Source organism: Papio anubis, chromosome 7 (genome assembly GCF_008728515.1).
Source record: "Papio anubis isolate 15944 chromosome 7, Panubis1.0, whole genome shotgun sequence".
NCBI lineage: Eukaryota > Metazoa > Chordata > Mammalia > Primates > Cercopithecidae > Papio > Papio anubis.
The window spans coordinates 122,712,318-122,732,785 of NC_044982.1; the positions used below are offsets into that span (position 1 = coordinate 122,712,318).

The 20,468-nt window shown below is 41.0% G+C and overlaps 1 protein-coding gene across 3 annotated transcripts in view; it reads right to left on the reverse strand.

Annotated features, from left to right (window-relative positions):
- ZWILCH (zwilch kinetochore protein) overlaps window positions 1–20,468 on the reverse strand; it is a 46,463-nt gene that overhangs the window by 18,005 nt on the left and 7,990 nt on the right. For 2 of the 3 annotated variants that reach the window (XM_031669228.1, XM_031669230.1), the window contains exons 3-12: window positions 18,941–19,036; window positions 17,056–17,174; window positions 13,640–13,839; window positions 12,084–12,154; window positions 11,261–11,416; window positions 8,705–8,776; window positions 5,384–5,477; window positions 4,852–4,907; window positions 3,039–3,144; window positions 2,426–2,505 (exon numbers count right to left, since the gene is read on the reverse strand). In XM_031669228.1, coding sequence (XP_031525088.1) covers window positions 2,426–2,505; window positions 3,039–3,144; window positions 4,852–4,907; window positions 5,384–5,477; window positions 8,705–8,776; window positions 11,261–11,416; window positions 12,084–12,154; window positions 13,640–13,839; window positions 17,056–17,174; window positions 18,941–19,036 — 1,050 coding nt within the window. The remainder of the gene's footprint in view (window positions 1–2,425; window positions 2,506–3,038; window positions 3,145–4,851; window positions 4,908–5,383; window positions 5,478–8,704; window positions 8,777–11,260; window positions 11,417–12,083; window positions 12,155–13,639; window positions 13,840–17,055; window positions 17,175–18,940; window positions 19,037–20,468) is intronic. The other variant, XM_031669229.1, reaches the window with a different exon arrangement.

Sequence of the window (20,468 nt, forward strand, 5' to 3'; positions counted from 1 at the left end):
TAACACAGTGAAACCCTGTCTCTACTAAAAAATAGAATAAATTAGCCAGTCATGGTAGTGGGTGCCTGTAGTCCCAGCTACTCGGGAGGCTGAGGCAGGAGAATGGCATGAACCTGGGAGGCGGAGCTTGCAGTGAGCCAAGATTGTGCCACTGCACTCCAGCCTGGGCAATAGAGTGAGACTCCATCTCAAAAACTAAATAAAATAAAATAAAATAAAATAAATAAAATAAAATACCATTCCTATCTCATTTGATTAAGTTCAAAGCAACTAAGAAGGGTTTAAACTTATCATCCCCAGATACAATTCCACCAAAGAGAAGCCAGAGTTGTTCCTTTGAAATTTTACAACTAGGCCGGGCGCGGTGGCTCACGCCTGTAATCCCAGCACTTTGGGAGGCCGAGACGGGCGGATCACAAGGTCAGGAGATCGAGACCACGGTGAAACCCCATCTCTACTAAAAATACAAAAAATTAGCCGGGCGTGGTTGCGGGCGCCTGTAGTCCCAGCTACTCGGGAGGCTGAGGCAGGAGAATGGCGTGAACCCGGGAGGCGGAGCTTGCAGTGAGCCGAGATCGAGCCATTGCCATCCAGCCTGGGCGACAGAGCGAGACTCCATCTCAAAAAAAAAAAAAAAAAAAAAAAGAAATTTTACAACTAGGAATTCTCTTCTCCTGCCTGGCTGATTTAAGTGCTATTGGGCATCTTTTCCACAACTGAACATCTTCATCTACACCACAAATCTGTTGCTGCAGTAAAACAAACTCCCTCAATGGTCCATGCATGTTCATAAGGAACTCCTCATTGGCTACAATATCCAACATACGAACCTGATAATTTGTAAATTAAAAAGAGCTGTGAATTTACAATTTAATATGTGTTCCAAATGTTAATTCATTTTAGGTACATATAAAATATCTGTCATTTTTGCACTACTTTCTATTTCTCTACTTTAATTTTCATCATAATCTTTGCAAGGTCTTTTTACAATATATACATAAATAGTTTCACTTTGTTTGCACTCAGTACATGGTAAGGTTATACTTGTAAACATCTCATGAACACAGAAACTCTCAAGAGAAAAATTCAATGGCTAAAACTAAAATGTCTAGAATCACTAATACCCAATTAAGCAGAGCTTGCACGCCTTTACTCTGGAATGTACCTTTGTTCACACGTATAAAAGTTTATAACTTTTATAATTATGAATTGGCAGTCATATTATCTAAAGTAATTCCTATTAAAAATCTTTTTGTTTTTAACTTTTTACCTAGATTTTTCTTGACTATAAAAGTAGCACAAATTCATTGTGGAAAATTCATAAAGTAGATATAACACAGTTGGAAAAAATCTTTTTTTTTTTGAGGCGGAGTCTTACTCTGTTGCTCAGGCTGGAGTGGAGTGGTGCAATCTCAGCTCACTGCAACCTCCGCCTCCTAGGTTCAAGCAATTCTCCTGCCTCAGACTCCTGAGTATCTCGGATTACAGGTGCCTGCCACTATGCCCGGCTAATTTTTTTGATTTTCAGTAGAGGCGGGGTTTCACCATATTGACCAGGCTGGTCTTGAGCTCCTGACCTCAAGTGATCTGCCAGCCTCAGTCTCCCAAGAGTTGGAATTACAGGTGTGAGTCACCGCGCTTGACTGGAAAAAGTCATCTGTAACCCTTCCACCAGAGGTGACTGCTCTTAAGATTTTTAGCATATTTGTTTCCATATTTTTCTCTCCAAAAGTTACATTCACATAATTGTGTATATTCCTTTTTATTGAATATTGTTAAGCATTTCTCCATATCATTTGTCAGCATCATTTTTTCAGCAACTACTACATGTGCCATATATAGCTATATCATTATTTACTTAGCCATTCCATTAGCAAGGGAAATTTAGGTCATTTAAAATTTTATGCCAATATAAATGAGGCTGTGATGACTATTCTGATACATAAAGTCTTGATATATATTTATGTGTATGAGCTTAGGGTACATCCTAACAAAAGAATTCTTGGTTCAAAGGCCATGATACATTGTGAGGATCTCAATACATTACCAAAATTGCTTTTTAGAGAACATCCCAATTTGCATTTTCATCAGTAGTGTATGAGAATACTCATTCACAGCAACACTTAACAATGACAATATTAGTAGTTTACACACACTGGGCACTTAACTATGAGCTAGGCACTAGGTGCGTTACACGGATAACATTAGTCAATCCTGGAACACTACGAGGTAGGTACTATTCTTACCTTTACTTTACAGATGAGGATGTTGGGACACAGAAAAGTAAAGGAACCTGGCCAACTTGACACCGCTAGAAAGTAGCAGAGCTGAAATTCAGACTCAGGCAGTCGGCTTCAGAGCCTGTGTTTTTAACCATCATGCCATGCTGCTGAGAAAATGATCTGACACACACTACGAAACCTACCCATGGCTGTATATCACCACGTTGTAGACTCTGGATGATCAATGTGAAACACTTCACCAAGTCTTGGTATGAAATCACACCTTGGAAAACAAGTCAGTGTAACATTATTTTCAGGGTATTTCTACAGATCAAAAATATCATTAATCTTAAGGATACACAAATGAAGTAGAAAGCAAGAATCTGTACTTTATGGGTAGGGGAAAGGGAAATAAATTAAAGTGGCAAAAAAAAAAGAGATTTAATGCATTTCTAAAGAAAGAAATCAAACTCAGATTGCCAAAAAACAACACGCTTAGTAAAATACTAAAGAATATCTTTTCCTTTTTATAATAATTATAATTTCAGTAAGGTATATGTTTTGGTTCACATAAATAGAGCATGAAAATTACCTAAGTCTTATACTTAAAAAGGCAGGAGAAAAGGATAATTCTACAAATTACTTTGTCTTAGTACAATTCTTACGCAGAATGTACCAATGTATCGTTAGAAATGAATTAAAGTTAAGAACCAGACTTCCCCACAAGACTAGTGGTACACACTGTAGTATTTCCAAAGGACTTAAAAATAAACCTAAGAAATAAGAGGAAACATTTAAATAATGATGAACACCTACTACTGCTCATTTTGCACCACAGTTGCTCAGCAAAATCAAGATCACTCCGAGCTTTGAAAAGACGCTTGACGGAACGATCGACTGCAGCAGTGTCATGCTTCACTGTCTGAAAAAAAGGCAAGCTTCAGAGAATACTCAGTTTTTTTTTTTAAGTGAAATAATTTAAGCCTTCAAATGCTGCTCTGAGAAATTATGGATTCATGAACACACACAAAGATATGAATGCATTTTCTACAACTTCATTCACTAATGAGGAGATACAAATCAACAGTGAAAAACAAGACCCTTAATATTGTTTTAAAACTATAATGCCTAAAAGTGAGCATTCAGCTTTCCTTTCGTGTAAAAAAAATAATTAAATTACCTTGGTCTCCATTTTCCTATTTGTCAGATGAGAATATATCTAGTTTAACAGTACGATCTTATAGTATACCAATATATGATGGTAGAGTCATCTTACAGTAATATTAACATGTTCATTTCTACTTCTCTGCAATTGAGCAACTAATAATACATATATATCAGTTCTCTTCAAAAATATTTATCAGTTCTGGCCAGGCAGTGGCTATGCCTGTAATCTCAGCACTTTGGGAGGCCAACGCAGGTGGACTGCTTGAGCCCACGAGTTCAAGACCAGCCTAGGCAATATAGTGAGACCCCCATCTCTACAAAAAATTAAAAAATTAGCCAGACATGGTGGTCCACACCAGTAGTCCCAGCTACTCAAGGACCTGAGGTGGGAGGATCGCTTGAGCCCTGGAGGTCAAAGCTGCAGTGAGCCGTGATGGAGTCACTGTATTCCAGCCTGGGTGACAGAGCAAGACCTTGTCTCAAAAAATAATAATAATAATAAAATTAAATTAAAATATTTATTAGTTCTTAAGGAAAACAATAACCAGTGCTGACAATAAAGATCAACAGAAATTCCCCCTAACATCATCACTGGCCATCAGAGAAATGCAAATCAAAACCACAATGAGATACCATCTCACACCAGTTAGAATGGCGATCATTAAAAAGTCAGGAAACAACAGGTGCTGGAGAGGATGTGGAGAAATAGGAACGCTTTTACACTGTTGGTGGGAGTGTAAACTAGTTCAACCATTGTGGAAGACAGTGTGGCGATTCCTCAAGGATCTAGAACTAGAAGTACCATTTGACCCAGCAATCCCATTACTGGGCATATACCCAAAAGATTATAAATCATGCTGCTATAAAGACACACACACACATATGTTTACCGCGGCACTATTCACAATAGTAAAGACTTAGAACCAACCCAAATGTCCATCATTGATAGACTGGATTAAGAAAATGTGGCACATATACACCATGGAATACTATGCAGCCATAAAAAAGGATGAGTTCATGTCCTTTATAGGGACATGGGTGAAGCTGGAAACCATCATTCTGAGCAAACTATCATAAGGACAGAAAACCAAATACTGCATGTTCTCACTCATAGGTGGGAACTGAACAATGAGAACACATGGACACAGGGTGGGGAACGTCACACACTGGGGCCTGCTGGGGGTGGGGCAGGGGGGAGGGTAGCATTAGGAGATATACCTAATGTAAATGACGAGTTAATGGGTGCAGCACACCAACATGGCACATGTATACATATGTAACAAACCTGCTCGTTGTGCACATGTACCCTAGAACTTAAAGTAAAAAAAAAAAAAAAAATTCTCCCTAAATGCTGCCTTGATATACCAAATCCATTTGCAATGGTACAACATGAAAGATGTCGGCATAACCGAATTTTAAAAGCTATTTCTGTGTCTATTTCTAACTGATAATAATCACTTACCTCAACCTCAGTGTCTTTTTTTGTAGAATCACCAAATCCATCCAGCTTATTTAAGTCTAGAAAGTGGCAGAAGTGTATTAGCTCTTGATTTTTCTGCTTTCCAAATTATTTCCATCCTAATCCTATTTTCAAATGGTAAATGGGGACAGTAGAAGCATAACTGAGGATTTTAGCAAATCACTGAACTCTCTGGTGGAGACTATAATAGATACCCCTCAGGTGGGGGTGTGAAGATGAACCGAGGTAACAGAAAAGCCCCTGACACCTGGCATCAGGCACGTGCTAGGTATACAGAGGCTACTGTTTCATCTCCTTTTTCCTTCAATCTCAAACATAAATTAAATTTTATTAATTCTTAGGATTACTTAGCTCTCTACCATCAGCAATTCAGAACAAAAGCTGTTCCTCTGACCATTACAGATCTCATAGCTTTGTATATATTCCAATCAAAAAAGAATATCAAGCTTAAAGAGAAACTTATATTTAAACAAAGCAAGTATAAATTCTCAATGAATAAAAACAAGTAATACACCATTCAGAAATTCCTGCACAAGTTCAACAGCAGATTTTGCTTCCAGAGGCTCGAGCCATTCAGTGACACCAGTCCTCAAACCATCAGCCAAAACCTACGGGAGATTTAAAAACCCCAAAAACTTGTTAGCAGAAAACACTGTTTAATCAATAAGGATGTATGTAATAAAAATATTAATTGCAGTAACATTTCTTGAGTGTTTATCACATCCCAGGTACTGCTGTGGTGCTTTATATATAGTACATGTTATTTAATCCTAACAAAACTCTACGGTAGATAATACTATTATTCTCATCTTACTGAGGCTAAGAGAGATTCAGTAACTTGCTCATGGTCACACAATTAGTAACTGACAGAGTCAGGACATATACTCCATGGTCTGATCCCAAAGATGGTGCACTGAACAATGATGCCAAGTGCATAGGTGCTACAGAGGATACTGGGTTTGCCCTGGAGATGCTTGTAACTTTGGCAAAGACAGACAGATAAGACAAATGAAATAGTCTGGGGATGAATAAATGTAAATAGTAAGTGGAAGTTTATATTAAAATATAAAAATGTGTATGTACATACAATATGTCAATAGACTTAAGAAAAAGCAGTCAAGTTAGGCTGCAATAGCCAGTGAAACAACGTGGAACTTCAGTTGCAACTCAAATGTGGGAACCATAGGCTAGCAGGAAAACGGCATGAAATAAGATGAAGAGGATGGTATGATCCCAACCAGGGTAGAAAAAGCAACAAAGCAGCAGCAGGAAATAGAATTAGAAGAAACAGCAGCTAAACCATTAAGGGATCTTCAAAAGTTTTTCAGTTTCATAGGCAGAAAACAGCCAATGTTGATTTTTTTGGCAGGAAAATGACATGAACTAGTTAAGAATTTCTCTATCAGAAGTACCAAGGATGGATTCCTAGGAAAGAGAAAATACAACATTTCCCAGTTGAAATGCTATCACCTCCCACTCCCCGGGGGAGGTCTTTAGAAAAATATGAAGATGGCTGAGCATGGTGGCTCATGCCTATAATCCCAGCACTTTGGGTGGCTGAGGCGGGTGGATCACTTGAGGTCAGGAGTTCAAGACCAGCCTAGCCAATGGGGCAATCCACGCTGTATTTTAGTGCAAACCTGCACTAAAAATACAAAAAAATTAGCCGGGCGTGGTGGTGGGTACCTGTAATCCCAGCTACTGGGGAGGCTGAGGCAGGAAAATCACTTGAACCTGGGAGGCGGAGGTTGTAGTGAGCACCACTGCACTCCAGGCTGGGTGACAGAGTGAGACTCCGTCTAAAAAAAAAAAAAAAAAAAGAAAGAAAAATATGAATATAATTTTGTTGTCATAAATGACTGGGAGTACAAGAGCACTTGGGGCATGGAGTCTGGTGGGGGCCAGAGATGTTAAACATCTTGGTGTGCGCACCATGGTCTCAAATCACAAAGAATGTTCCTGCCCAAATGCCAATAGTGCCCCTGTTGAGAAACAATGAATCATCATTAGTGTGGTCCCAGAAGAAGATGGTAAAGATTTTAACTAAGATGAGCACAGTGAAAGAGTCTTCAAAGGAGAAAAAGAATTGTATATGTATGGGGGGAGGGTAGCAAGGTATATGTGGAATTAAAGAAAAAATCCTATCCATTTATAAAACATAGGGGGTTGAACACAGAGAGACTATGGCCACATGTATATCTAAGATTCTGTGGCTTTTTAAGGGAGACTCAAATTAAGCAAACACACAATTAAATAAATTTGTGCCAGCTCTTCCATTCACCAGTTTGTCACCTTCAGGCAAAATAACTGAACCAGCTAGCACCATGCGTGGCACATAGCAGAGTGGCAGCTTCTAGCTACAGTAGTATGTAGTGGTGACAGAAATAATAGTTCTTACTAAAGTGAAATATGAGATTTCTAGCCTAGGAAACTGAAGGAATGATGGGACCACAGACAGAAATGCGGGCGTTTTCAAAGAGGATGTAGTCTGGAGAAGATAGTTTCATTTTCGACATACTGACTCTGGAAGCAATAGCACTCTACCCAAGTGGGAAATAATGTGGTGGAAGTTAGAAAGATGGGAAGTGCTATCAGCCTAAAGATGAGGGTTTGGCGCTTGCTCACAAAGGTGTCAGTCAAATCACTGAGTAGATCAGCTCTCTGCAGGGGTGTGGAGAGAGAAGGGCAGAGATGTGAGGGCAAAAGTATGATGGAGGCCCACAGTAAGGGTCCTAAAAGACGGGCTTTCAAGAAAGAAGAAAGGTGAGAAAGGTAGAAAAACTATCAGTTTTGTAAAAACAGGGAAATAGTACTTACTCATAGGAAGTAAAAGTATCAAAAATAGTTGGTACTATGCTAGATGGTAAGGGCACAATAGGGAACCAGGCACTCAAGTTAGCAGAGGAGACAGATAAGGAAACAAATTACTGTGTTTTATAAACACACCGACAAGAGGTATGTGTGGAGTTCTACAGCAACACAAGCCATTCTGTGAGATCAGTACAACTATCATAGAGAGCTCACCTAGCAAGGAGGTAGGAGAAGTGCATACCAGGTAGATCAAGAGGCACATACCAGAAGGTGATAAGAGTATGACAGGATCTGAGCTACAAGCAAGGAGCTTGATGTGGTGAGGGTTGGGGGTTCAGTGGCAATGGAAGTAAAGTATGAGATTAAGCTAAAAAAATAAGCAGGAGCCAATGAGCACATGAAATCAAAACTACAAAGAGATACCACTTCACTACCGCTAGGATGACTATAATTAAAAAACAGACAATATCAAGTGTTGACAAAGATGAAGAGAAATCAGAACCCTCATATAGTACTGAAAGAAATATAAAATAACATAACCACTTTGGACAATAGTTATACTTTGGCAGTTCCTCAAAAGGTAAATATACAGTTACCATATGATCTAGTAACTCCACCCAAGACATGTGAAAACATGTCTACACAAAAACTTGTATGTAAATGTTCATGGAGGCATTATTCATAATAGCCAAAAAATAGAAACAACTAAGATGTCAATCGACTGATGAATGAACAAAATGTGGTGTATCCACACACAATGGAAAAATAAATAAATCAATTAAAAAAAAATAACACCACCACAAAAGGTAAGAGAAATGTAGCCAGTAACGACCTAATGCTCCCATTAATTGTAAGGACAACTACCACATAAGTAAAATTAAACTGCCCAAACTGTCAGAGTATCTAATGGATACATAACATCTGAACAAATTTTGAAGAATACAAACCTAAGTAAAAACAACAATAACACACATTTTTATAAAAACATGAGATTGAAGGAAAGGAATTCTGGAAGGATACTCACAAGAAGAAATTTAAGTTCTCTGTAGAGATGATTCAAAGGACCTCTGGGCTCTCCCGATTCCACTTTAATATTCTAAAAAGTTTCCAAAGTCTGTCAGTTTTCCACTGTTAATCCCATCTTCTCTACCTAAGTGTTATACTTGCATTTCAAACTATCCTTCACACATTAAAAAATATATTTCATAAAGGACCAATGAATTGAAAAATGAGGTCAACACATCATTTAGAACATCTCACTCAGAGATTTTGCCATCTTGACCCAATAACCTAAGTTATAACCACTGTATCCTCTTTCTATGCCACAAACAATTGTACCTATGTGGAACAACTGCCCTCCTCACATGCTCTCCTGCCTTTTCCCAAGGAATTTCCAGGATGACAAGGTAGGAGAAATTTAAATAAATATATCTCAAGATTCAGTGATAACTTATCATTATCACAAACCAAAATGAAGTCTCCAATATATCTGTTTATTAGACTCCTTCTAACTAAACAAAGTGTGCTGTCCTAGCCAGAAGTCAATGTCTTACAAACCTAAGATTGCAAACATAAAAAAAGAAAAAGAATAATGTAAATGCCAATGTATGTAAATTCCTATTAAAGGAAAAGTATAAATATAATCATCCATGACCGGGTGTGGTAGCTCACACCTGTAATTCTAGCACTCTGGGAGGCTGAGGCAAGTGGATCACTTGAGGTCACAAGTTCAAGACCAGCCTGGCCAACTTGGTGAAACCTGGTCTCTACTAAAATTACAAAAATTAGCCAGGTGTGGTGGCACGCCCCTGTAATCCCAGCTACTCAGGAGGCTGAGGCAGGAGAATTGCTTGAACCTGGGAGGCAGAGATTGCAGTCAGCTGAGATCATGCCACTGCACTCCAGCCTGGGTGACAGTAAGACTGTCTCAAAAAAACAATATAATTATCCATAATCTTGCCATTCTGAAGGAACCACTATTAACACTATCCAGGCTTCTGTGTATATATATTTTTTAAAATATAATTGAAATCCCATTACATAAATAATTTTATACTTTTTCTTTTTTAGTTTTTCGTAATAAGCACATCCTATTATTAATATTCGAGATTTTAAAACATGCTTTTAAAGACTGTAAAATATTTCGTCATAAAATTTATTTTAGGCCAGGTATGGTGGCTCATGCCTGTAATCCCAGCACTTTGGGAGGCCGAGGCAGGCAGATCATTTGAGGTAAGTTCGAGACCAGCCTGGCCAAGATGGTGAAACCCCGTCTCTACTACAAATACAAAAAATTTAGCTGGGCATGGTGGCATGCACCTGTAGTCCCACCTACTTGGGAGGCAGAGGCAGGAGAACTGCTTGAACCTGGGAGGGAGGCGAGGTTGCAGTAAGCCGAGATGACGCCACTGTACTCCAGCCTGGGAGACAGAGGGAGACACCATCTCAAAAAGAAAAGAAATCCATTTTAACTATACCCTACTGAACATTTTGGTTTTGTTTATAGTATTTTGGAAACACAGCTATATCACTGCACTGAATATCTTACACATGAATTTCTGTTAGCAATTTTGACTAATTTCTTTTTTTTTTGAGACAGAGTCTCACTCTGTCGCCCAGGCTGGAGTGCAGTGACACGATCTTGGCTCACTGCAACATCTGCCTTCCGGGTTCAAACGATTCTTCTGCCTCAGCGTCCCGAGTATTTGGGACTACAGGAGCGCAACACCACACCCAGCTAACTTTTGTATTTTTAGTAGAGACGGGGTTTCATCATATTGATCAGTCTGGTCTCGAACTCTTGACCCTGTGATCTGTCCTCCTCGGCCTCCCAAAGTGCTGGGATTACAGGCGTGAGCCACTGTGCCTGGCCAATTTTGACTAATTTCTTAAGACAGATTCCTAGAAATGTACATATAGAGTGAAAGGGCTTAATATTATAATGATTCTTGATGTGTTACCAATATCTCTACCCTTTTAAGAATAAGGGGGCCAGGCACAGTGGCTCACGCCTGTAATCCCAGCGTGAGCCACTTTGGGAGGTGGAGGTGGGAGGATCACTTGAGCCCAGAGGTTTGAGACCAGCTTGGAAAACATAGGGAGACTCTGTCCCTACAAAAAAAGTTTAAAAAATTAGGTGTGGAGGCTTTTGCCTGTAGTCCTAGCTACTCAGGAGGCGGAGGTGGGAGGATTGCTTGAGCACAGGAGTTCGAGGCAGCAGTGAGCAGTGATCATGCCACTGCACTCCAGCCTGGGTGACAGAGTAAGACCCTGTCTCAAAACAAAACAAACAAAAAAACACGGATTCACTTGAGTCACCACTCAGGAGACTTTATTCGTCACTAGAAAATTCTTCAGTTATATTACTATAGGGCTGAGGGCAACTGATAGATCAGATCACCTGACAAAACCTTCACTGGCTGCCCTGGTGAGACGTTAGTGGCAAGGTGGGCCTTTCAGAGTTGTCCAAGCTCACACCCAGCAAGTGCCGAGACTAGAAGCATGGAGCACCAGCAACAAGCAAGTAAACCAACATTTAGGACTCTCATGAACCTGGAAACGAAATAGGGTCCACTCTTACCAGAGTTGCAGCTGAAGAGAGTGGAGGGATTTGAAGAATCTCATCCACAGGACTCCAGGAAATATCCAAAGTGATCGCAGTTTGTGATGCTGTGATTGTATCATCCAAGGCAGAGGACTTAAAGAGCTCGTACTGTGCAAAGCCTCTGGATGTTACCTGAAAAGAGTGCACCCAGCAGACCATTTAGCTGTGCTTCCACACGGCCAAAAGCCCATTACCCAAACTATTTTGATCCTTGTCCCCAAAGAAGAAAAAGCACACATGCCATACTTTTATCCCAAATGGAAAAGTAAGACAATTCTTTGAAACCACAAAGATGGCCAGGCGCGGTGGCTCAAGCCTGTAATTCCAGCACTTTGGGAGGCCGAGACAGGCGGATCACGAGGTCAGGAGATCGAGACCATCCTGGCTAACACAGTGAAACTCCGTCTCTACTAAAAAATACAGAAAAAAACCTAGCCGGGCGAGGTGGCGGGCGTCTGTAGTCCCAGCTACTCGGGAGGCTGAGGCAGGAGAATGGCCTAAGCCCGGGAGGCGGAGCTTGCAGTGAGCTGAGATCTGGCCACTGCACTCCAGCCTGGGCTACAGAGCGAGACTCCGTCTCAAAATAAAAATAAAATAAAAAAAAGAAACCACAAAGATTAGCTAAAAGGCATGAAGGCATTTTAATTTTGGTCATTAGCTGATATGAAAATAAACATAAACATATTCATACTACAGAAAGATATCTAGTCATCTTAGGAGTGAAAAAAAACCTGTAAACTAGGAAGGCAGGTTGATAACAATTTGAAGAAAATAATATGAGTAGAAGCAAAACACTTACGGTAGACAAGTGATGTCTTTTCTTGTGTAAATTTTTTAGGTTTTCAAGATTTACAGAATAATTTTTATCAGCTATAAGAAATGAAAGAAAGACATGTAAAGGCACAACTCAAAATTACATTGTTAGAGCTACAAAACTGCAATCCCTCACATTCTCAGTGTACTGCAACTCAACAAAATAACTGCTAAAATTAAATTTCAAATCATAGATAAGTGAAATGTTTATAAGAGAATGAAAGTGGGCTGGGTATGGTGGCTCACACATATAAACCCAGCACTTTAGGAGGCCGAGGAGGGAGGATCGTTTGAATCCAGGAGTTTGAGACCAGCCTGGGCAACATAGCAAGACCCTGTCTCTACAGAAAATAAAAAAATAGCCAGGTGTGGTGGCATGTGCCTGTAGTCCCAGCTATTCGGGAGGCTGTGGTGACAGGATTGCCTGAGCCCAGGAGGTTGAGGCTGCAGTGAGTCATGATTGCGCCACTGCACTCCAGCCTGGGTGACAGAGTAAGATCCTACCTCAAAAAACTAAAAAAAAGAATATAAGTGGAACAGCCAGGCGCAGCAGCACTTGCCTATAATCCCAGCTACTCAGGAGGCTGAGGTGGGAGGACTGCTTCAGGCTAAGAGTTTGAGACCAGCCCAGGCAATATAGTGGGACCCTGTCTTTTAAAAACAAATTAAAAATAAAAATAAAATTAGCTGGGAATGGTTGTGCTCTCCTGTAGTCCCAGCTATTCAGGAGACTATGGTGGGAGGATCACTTGAGCCCAGGAGTTTGAGGCTGCAGTGACCTATGAAGGCACTATGGTACCCCAACCTGGGCTACAGAGTAAGGCCCTGTCTCTAAAAAAAAGTAAATAAAAAATAAAGTGGAGGTTGGGCACGGTGGCTCATGCCTGTAATCCCAGCACTTTGGGAGGCCAAGGCGGGTGGATCATGAGGTCAGGAGTTCAAGACCAGCCTGACCAATACGGTAAAACCCCGTCTCCACTAAAAATACAAAAAAATTAGCCGGGCATGGTGGCGGATGGAGGCCTGTAATCCCAGCTACTCTGGAAGCTGAGGCTTCCAGAACTGCTTGAACCCAGGAGGCGGAAGCTGCAGTGAGCCGAGATTGTGCCACTGCACTCCAGCCTGGGTGACAGAGCGAGACTCTATCTCAAAAAAAATAAATAAATAAACAAATAAAAAATTAAAGTGGAATGAGGGTCAATACTACTACCAAAAATACAATTAAATGTCTGAGATTGGAAACATATTGTCAGTTTGTATCTTCCAATGAAAATTTTCAATAATATACGCGTAGAAATAAAATGAAACCCAAATCAGACAAGTGTAAACCTCTTGTCCAGACTTTTGGAGATCTGTTTCTGGTGTTTCCAGAATACCTCCCACATGCTGCAAGTTACACACTAGAGTAGATTTATGGTGATTAATGCAAGTTCTACCTTATGTCATAACAATATCAATTTTCGTAAAAAAACATGAAACAGTAACTATACAAATGAATAAATACACACATACACACACACACACTCTAGAGACAGCACTCACCTTTACAACTGACCACATATAAGACAATTCCTGTAATGCTGTTGTTTGTTGTGATAAGCTCAGCTCCTAGCCAACAAGTATCTTCAGGATCTGAACTGTCACATCTTACCCAAAGGGGAGGAAGGGCAGTAACTGGCAGATTAATCTTCAAATGGGTCATATTAGGATTGTGAGCCATGGTGTAAAGTCCAATTAACTGCCTTTAAAACAAGAGTAAGGACAAATTATAGACAGAGATTTCCAATTAAAGAATTTCTTTTTTTTCTGAGAGACAGGGTCTCACTTTGTTGCCCAGGCTGGAATGCAGTGGTGCAATCATAGTTCACTACAGCCTCGACCTCCTTGGCTCAAGTGATCCTCCTGTCTCAGCCTCCCAAGTAGCTGGGACTACAGACACAAGCCACTGCATCAGGCTTATTTTTATTTTTTGTAGAGAGAGAGTGTCTTGCAGTGTTGCCCAGGCTAGTCTCAAACTACTCGCTTCAAGCAATTCTTCTGCCTTAGCCTCCCAAAGTGTTGGGATTATAGTCGTGAGCCACCACGTCCAGCCAGAATTTTCTTTTAAAAAGATACGAGGGGTCTTCCATCCTGGCTAACACGGTGAAATCCCATCTCTACTAAAAATACAAAAAAATTAGCCTGGTGTGATGGCGGGTGCCTGTAGATCCAGTTACTCGAGGGGCTGAGAATGGCGTGAACCCAGGAGGCAGAGCTTGCAGTGAGCCCAGATCGTGCCACTGTACTCTAGCTTGGGTGACAGGGTAAGACACCATCTCAAAAAAAAAAAAAAAAAGATATGAGAGGTCTCACAGAAACAACAACCTAAAACTTAAATAGCAAGATGTATATATATGTATACTTTATCCATTAATAGATTCACCAGGCAAATCAAAATGCATGCACCAGAAAGTGACAAGAGTATGACAGGATTGGAGCTACTATGAGCAGGGAGCTTCAATATGGTGAGGACTGGGGGTTCAGCAGAAGTGGAAGTTCAGTAGAAGAGGTAGGATGTGAGATTAATATAAAGAAGTAAGTAGGAGCCAGGCTGGGCGCGGTGGCTCATGCTTGTAATCCCAGCACTTTGGGAGGCCAAGGCGGGCGGATCACGAGGTCAGGAGTTGAGACCAGCCTGACCAACATGGTAAAACCCCATCTCTACTAAAAATACAAAAATTAGCCAGGCATGGTGGCAGGCACCTGAATCCCAGCTACTCAGGAGGCTGAAACAGGAGAATCACTTGAACTCAGGAGGCAAAGGTTGCAGGGAGCTGAGATCGCGCCATTGCACTTCAGCCTGGGCAACGGAGTGAGACTCTGCCTCAAAAAAAACAGAAAGGAAAGAAGTAGGAGCCAATAAGCACAAAATGATGCTCAGTCATTAGTTAGTGAGACAGTTAACAAAATTTGAATATGGGCTCTGATTAGATAATGGTATTGCAATAATATTAGATTTCCAGATTCTGATCATTGTTCCATGGTTATGTAAAAGAATATATTTGTTCACAGAAAATACAAAGAGGAGTATTTAGGGGTAAAAGAGTACCATATCTTCACTACATTGTCAATACTTCATTTTAAAAATGGTGTATGTGTGTATATTACCATATATATATACACACACATACACATACACACAGACTATATTTATAAGAATATATAGTTATAAACGTATTGTTATAATGATATATAGTTGTAACAATATACATATATACCTATATATGAATACATATATAGCAATATACTGCTTTGCATATATCTATCTAGAAAGACATACGAGAGAGAAAAAGGAAAAGGGGAAGAAGAAGAAAAAGAAGCAAATGCTGCAAAATCTAAGCAACTGGTGAATCTGGATTAAGGATATACAGAAGTTCATGTACTATTCTTGTAACTTTCCTGTAAATTTGAAAGTATATCAAAATTAAAAGTCACCAAAAAATGTGGCTTACATTTTTATTCTTCAAAGACATGAAAACTAAATTGATTACCAACAGATGTCCAGGAAAAAAATTTCCAGGGGATTTTATTTCCAAAAAGAGGTGAAATAATCCCAGAAGGAAAATGCAAGAAGAAATGGAGAGCAAAGAAATAAACACTGGCTGGAGAAAATAATACAAATAAATAACATTAAAGTTGTAGGGAGAAAACAGGCCAAATATGACTGAAATCAAGGACCTATGAAGGAAAAGGCTGATTAAACTTTTAAAACTTCTAGGCTGGGCATGGTGGCTAACGCCTGTAATCCCAGCACTTTGGGAGGCCTAGGCAGGTGGATCCACCTGAGGTGAGAGTTCAAGACCAGCCTGGCTAACGTGGTGAAATCCCGTTTCTACTAAAAATACAAAAAGTTAGCCAGACATGGTGGTGTATGCCTGTAATCTCAGCTACTCAGGAGCCTGAGGCCGGAGAATCACTTGAACCCAGGAGGCAAGAGGATGCAGTGAGCTGAGATTGCACCATTGCATTCCAGCTTAGGCAATAAGAGCAAAACTCCGTATCAAAAAAAAAAAAAGAAAAAAAAAAAAGAAAAAAGAAACTTCCATAGAGGAAAATAAAAACCAGCATGAAGGAATCATTTTGTGAATGTTATTACAGTAGTTATCATTCTCATACCATTCTGTTAGTATTTCCATGACTATATCCACCAGAACATCTGGAAGACAAGGACTTTCTGGTTTTGGAGGCAGGCGGAGGCTGGACCGGGCTGGACAGAGGGAACTATGCATAGCCACACAGTGGGGAGGCAGGAAGCGAAGCTGGAGAGGAAGCCAGAGGCTCTCAGGTTTCTAACAGGGGCATTACTGGCACCCTGGGTGAGATAACTGCTCATTGTGCGGGAGAGTCCCATGCACTGCAGGATGTTTGCCATCCACGGCCCAGGTTCACTAAATGCCAGTAGCTCCCCTCAGTCACTGTGACTAACCAAATACTCCCCTATATTTCCAATTCCCTCTGGGTGTGGTACCACCCCTGGTGGAGGCCCAGTGGGGCTAGGCAATGAAGGTTCCTATATGTCATTCTTAAGGAATTTGGGTTTTATCATGAAGCCGATAAAGAACCACTAAAGGATTTTAAGCAGGAAAGAAGCTTGGTCAGGCTTTCACTTGGAAGAGTGAAAGAAAGACAGGAAGAAAGACTGGAGGGGAACCAGATTACACATAAGGAAAACAATTGAGAAACAACAATAAATTGGTATAGAGGTGTAGAGAAAGGGAAGATAACTGCAGTATTCTTGGTCACATTTGGGATACCTATCAGATATTTAAGTAGAACTATCCTTAGTTGGGTATACTTATGGGGGGTTGGGGAGATGAAGGAAGATATAAGGGCTAGAGGCCTATTTTTCCCAATGTTTATAAGGATGTTTCAATTTAAATCCTAGTCACCACCCTTACTCAGCATAAGAGAAAACCTACCTTGCCTTCCCAACTGGTAAAGCAAGTGGTCCAACATTTTCGCCAGTAGAGAAATCAGATATGGCAGTTTCTTCAGATTGAAGTTCTTCAATATGACTTGTTTCTTCCTTTTCTAAAGGCTTTAAAAATGTTCTTAATTATTTAACCAGACAAAAGAGCACTTAAAATAACAGTCGATTCTTTACTATGCTACAGAATAATGACAAGCAGAACATACGACAAGGGTACTTATTTCTATACCCTTAAGCACAAATGATTGGGTTTTGGCAAGAATAGCCACAAACTAGCATGGTACCAAAAAATCCATTAGGAGCATTTCCACTGTCCTATAAAAAGATACTGACCTTAGTTGCTAATGGCAAAGGAAGCAACCGATGCTTTTAGAAAAGGAAGTGCTCAGCAGGACATGGTGTCGCATGCCTGTAATCCCAGCATTCTGGGAGGCTGAGGAGGATCACTTAAGCCCAAGAGGTCGAGACAAACCTGGGCAACACAGGGAGACCTGTGTCTACCAAAAAAAAAAAAAAATCAGCCAGGGTGGTGACATGCACCTGTGGTCCCAGTTAGTCAGGAGGCTGAGGAGGAAGGATTGCTTAAGCTTGGGAGGTGGAGGCTGCAGTGAACCATGACAGTACCACGGCACTCCAGCCTGTGCGACAGAGCGAGGCTATCTTAAAAGTAGAAAAGGAAGTGCTCCAACATGCACAAAATGATTAGGTAAAGGTAAAATACAAAGGAAACCCAGATGTTCTTGGATTTTTCACTCTCAAAACAGGAAGACCTTCTTTCTGGGCTATAACCTTAGGCCCACAGTCTTTTTTATCTATTCCTCTTAGGGCAATAACCTCTGATTGGTGTTAGTGGGTACAATTAACCATGTGTTTACAAAATAGCTCAGGCTTGCCAATAATAACAACAAGGGAGTTTTTCAGCGAGATGAAACTGTTACATATCCTGATTGTGGTGCTGACTGCAAGAATCTACGTATGTGTTAAAATTCATGGAACTGAACAACAAAAGAAATAAGTTGGCAGGGTGGCAGCGCGAGGTGGCTCACCCCTGTAATCCCAGCACTTTGGGAGGCCAAGGTGGGCAGATTATGACGTCAGGAGATCGACATCATCCTGGCTAATATAGTGAAACTCTTTCTCTACTAAAAATACAAAAAAAAAAAAAAAAGCCGGGCGTGGTGGCAGGTGCCTGTAATCCCAGCTACTCGGGAGGCTGAGGCAGGGGAATTGCTTGAACTCGGGCGGCAAAGGTTGCAGTGAGCTAAGATCACACCACTACACTCCAGCCTGGGTGACAGAGCGAGACTCCATCTTAAAAAAAAAAAAAAAAGGCCAGGTGCTGTGGCTCATGCCCGTAATCCCAGCACTTTGGGAGGCCGAGGCGGGTGGGTCATCTGCGGTCGGGAGTCTGATACTAGCTTGACCAACATGGAAAAACCCCATCTCTACTAAAAATACAAAATTAGCTGGCCGTGGTAGCAGGTGCCTGTAATCCCAGCTACTCGGGAGGCTGAGGCAGGAGAATCGCTTGAACTTGGGAGGCAGAGGTTGCAGTGAGCTGAGATTGCGCCATTGCACTCCAGCCTGGGTGACAAGAGCGAGACTCTGTCTCAAAAAAAAGAAAGAAATAAGTCAATTTTATCGATTTATTGATAATTTTACTTGCTTCTTTCTTAACGAGGCTACTAGAAAATGTTAAATTGCATATATGGTTCATATTTATTTGTACTGGACAGCACTATACTTACTCCTAAAAGAATGAGAACTCATTTTCACTGATGCTGATTTTAAAAGGTGTACATGTTAGATTATTCCCAAGAAACCATATTTGGTTATGGAGAATTAAACAATCACAAAGTCAAACCACTACTTACCACTTTTTCCACTATGAATACTAGGTCATTTTCATTTAGAATATTTTTCAAAGGATTTGGTTGGCCTTTGCTGATCAACTGCACTTGGACATCAGCCTGTTAAAACAGGTATCAAACAATGTTATATATACACTTGTATATTTCTACTATTTAAACACATAAAGACCAGTTCTATGCAAGTCAACGGAAAATGTCCTTAAGAGACAGAGTCTCGGCCAGGCGCGGTGGCTCACATCTGTAATCCCAGCACTTTGGGAGGCCAAAGTGGGCGGATCACGAGGTCAGGAGATCGAGACCATCCTGGTTAACACAGTGAAACTCCGTCTCTACTAAAAATACAAAACATTAGCCAGGCGTGGTGGTGGGCGCCTGTAGTCCCAGTTGCTTGGGAGGCTGAGGCAGGAGAATGGTGTGAACCCAGGAGGCGGAGCTTATAGTGAGCCAAGATCGTGCCACTGCACTCCAGCCTGGGGGATAGAGTGAGACTCCGTCTCAAAAAAAAAAAAAAAAAAAAAAAAAAATGAAAAAAAGAGACGGAGTCTCACTATATTGCCCAGGCTGGAGTGCAATGGCTATTCATAGGCACAGGCATAGTGCATTACAGCCTCAAACTCCTGGGCTCAAGCAATCCTCCCATTTCAGCCTCCCTAGTAGCTGGAACTTCAGGTGTGTGCCACCACACCTGGTTAATTATTTTATTTTTCATACAGATGGGGTCTCGCTATATTGTCCAGGCTGGTCTCAAAATTCTTGCCTCAAGCAATCCTCCCACCTCAGTCTCCCAAAGTGCTGAGATTACAGGCATGAGCCACTGTCCTGGCCAAAACTTTATACATTCTCATTCCAACTGGAAGTTTATTCAAAAGTTTGAAAACAGGCTGGGTGCAGCAGCTCACGCATGTAATCCCAGCACTTTGGGAGGCCGAGGCAGGCAGATCACTTGAGGTCAGGAGCTTGAGACCAGCCTGCCAACATGCGGAAACCCTGTCTCTACTAAAAATACAAAAATTAGGCCAGGCACAGTGGCTCACGCCTGTAATCCCAGAACATTGGGAGGCTGAGGCGGGTGGATTGCTTGAGGTCAGGACTTCAAGACCAGCCTGCCCAAACTGGTGAAACCCCATCTCTAAGACTACAAAATATTAGGCAGGCATGGTGGTGGAGGCCTGTAATCCCAGCTACTCAAGAGTCTGGGGCAGAAATCGCTTGAACCTGGAATGTGGAGCTTGCAGCGGGCCAAAATGTGCCACTGCACTCCAGCCTGGGCAACAGAGCGAGACTCCATCTTAAAAAATAAGAAAAAATAAGTAAATAAAAATGCAAAAATTAGCTGGGCATAGTGGTGGGTGCCTATAATCCCAGCTACTTGGGAGGCTGAGGCAGGAGAATTGCTTGAATCCAGAAGGTAGAGGTTGCAGTGAGTCGATATCATGCCACTGCACTCCAGCCTGGGCAATGGAGTGAGATTCTGCCCAAGATAATCATTACTGTTATTAGCCTGGTTTATTTAAATGTATTTAAATATAAC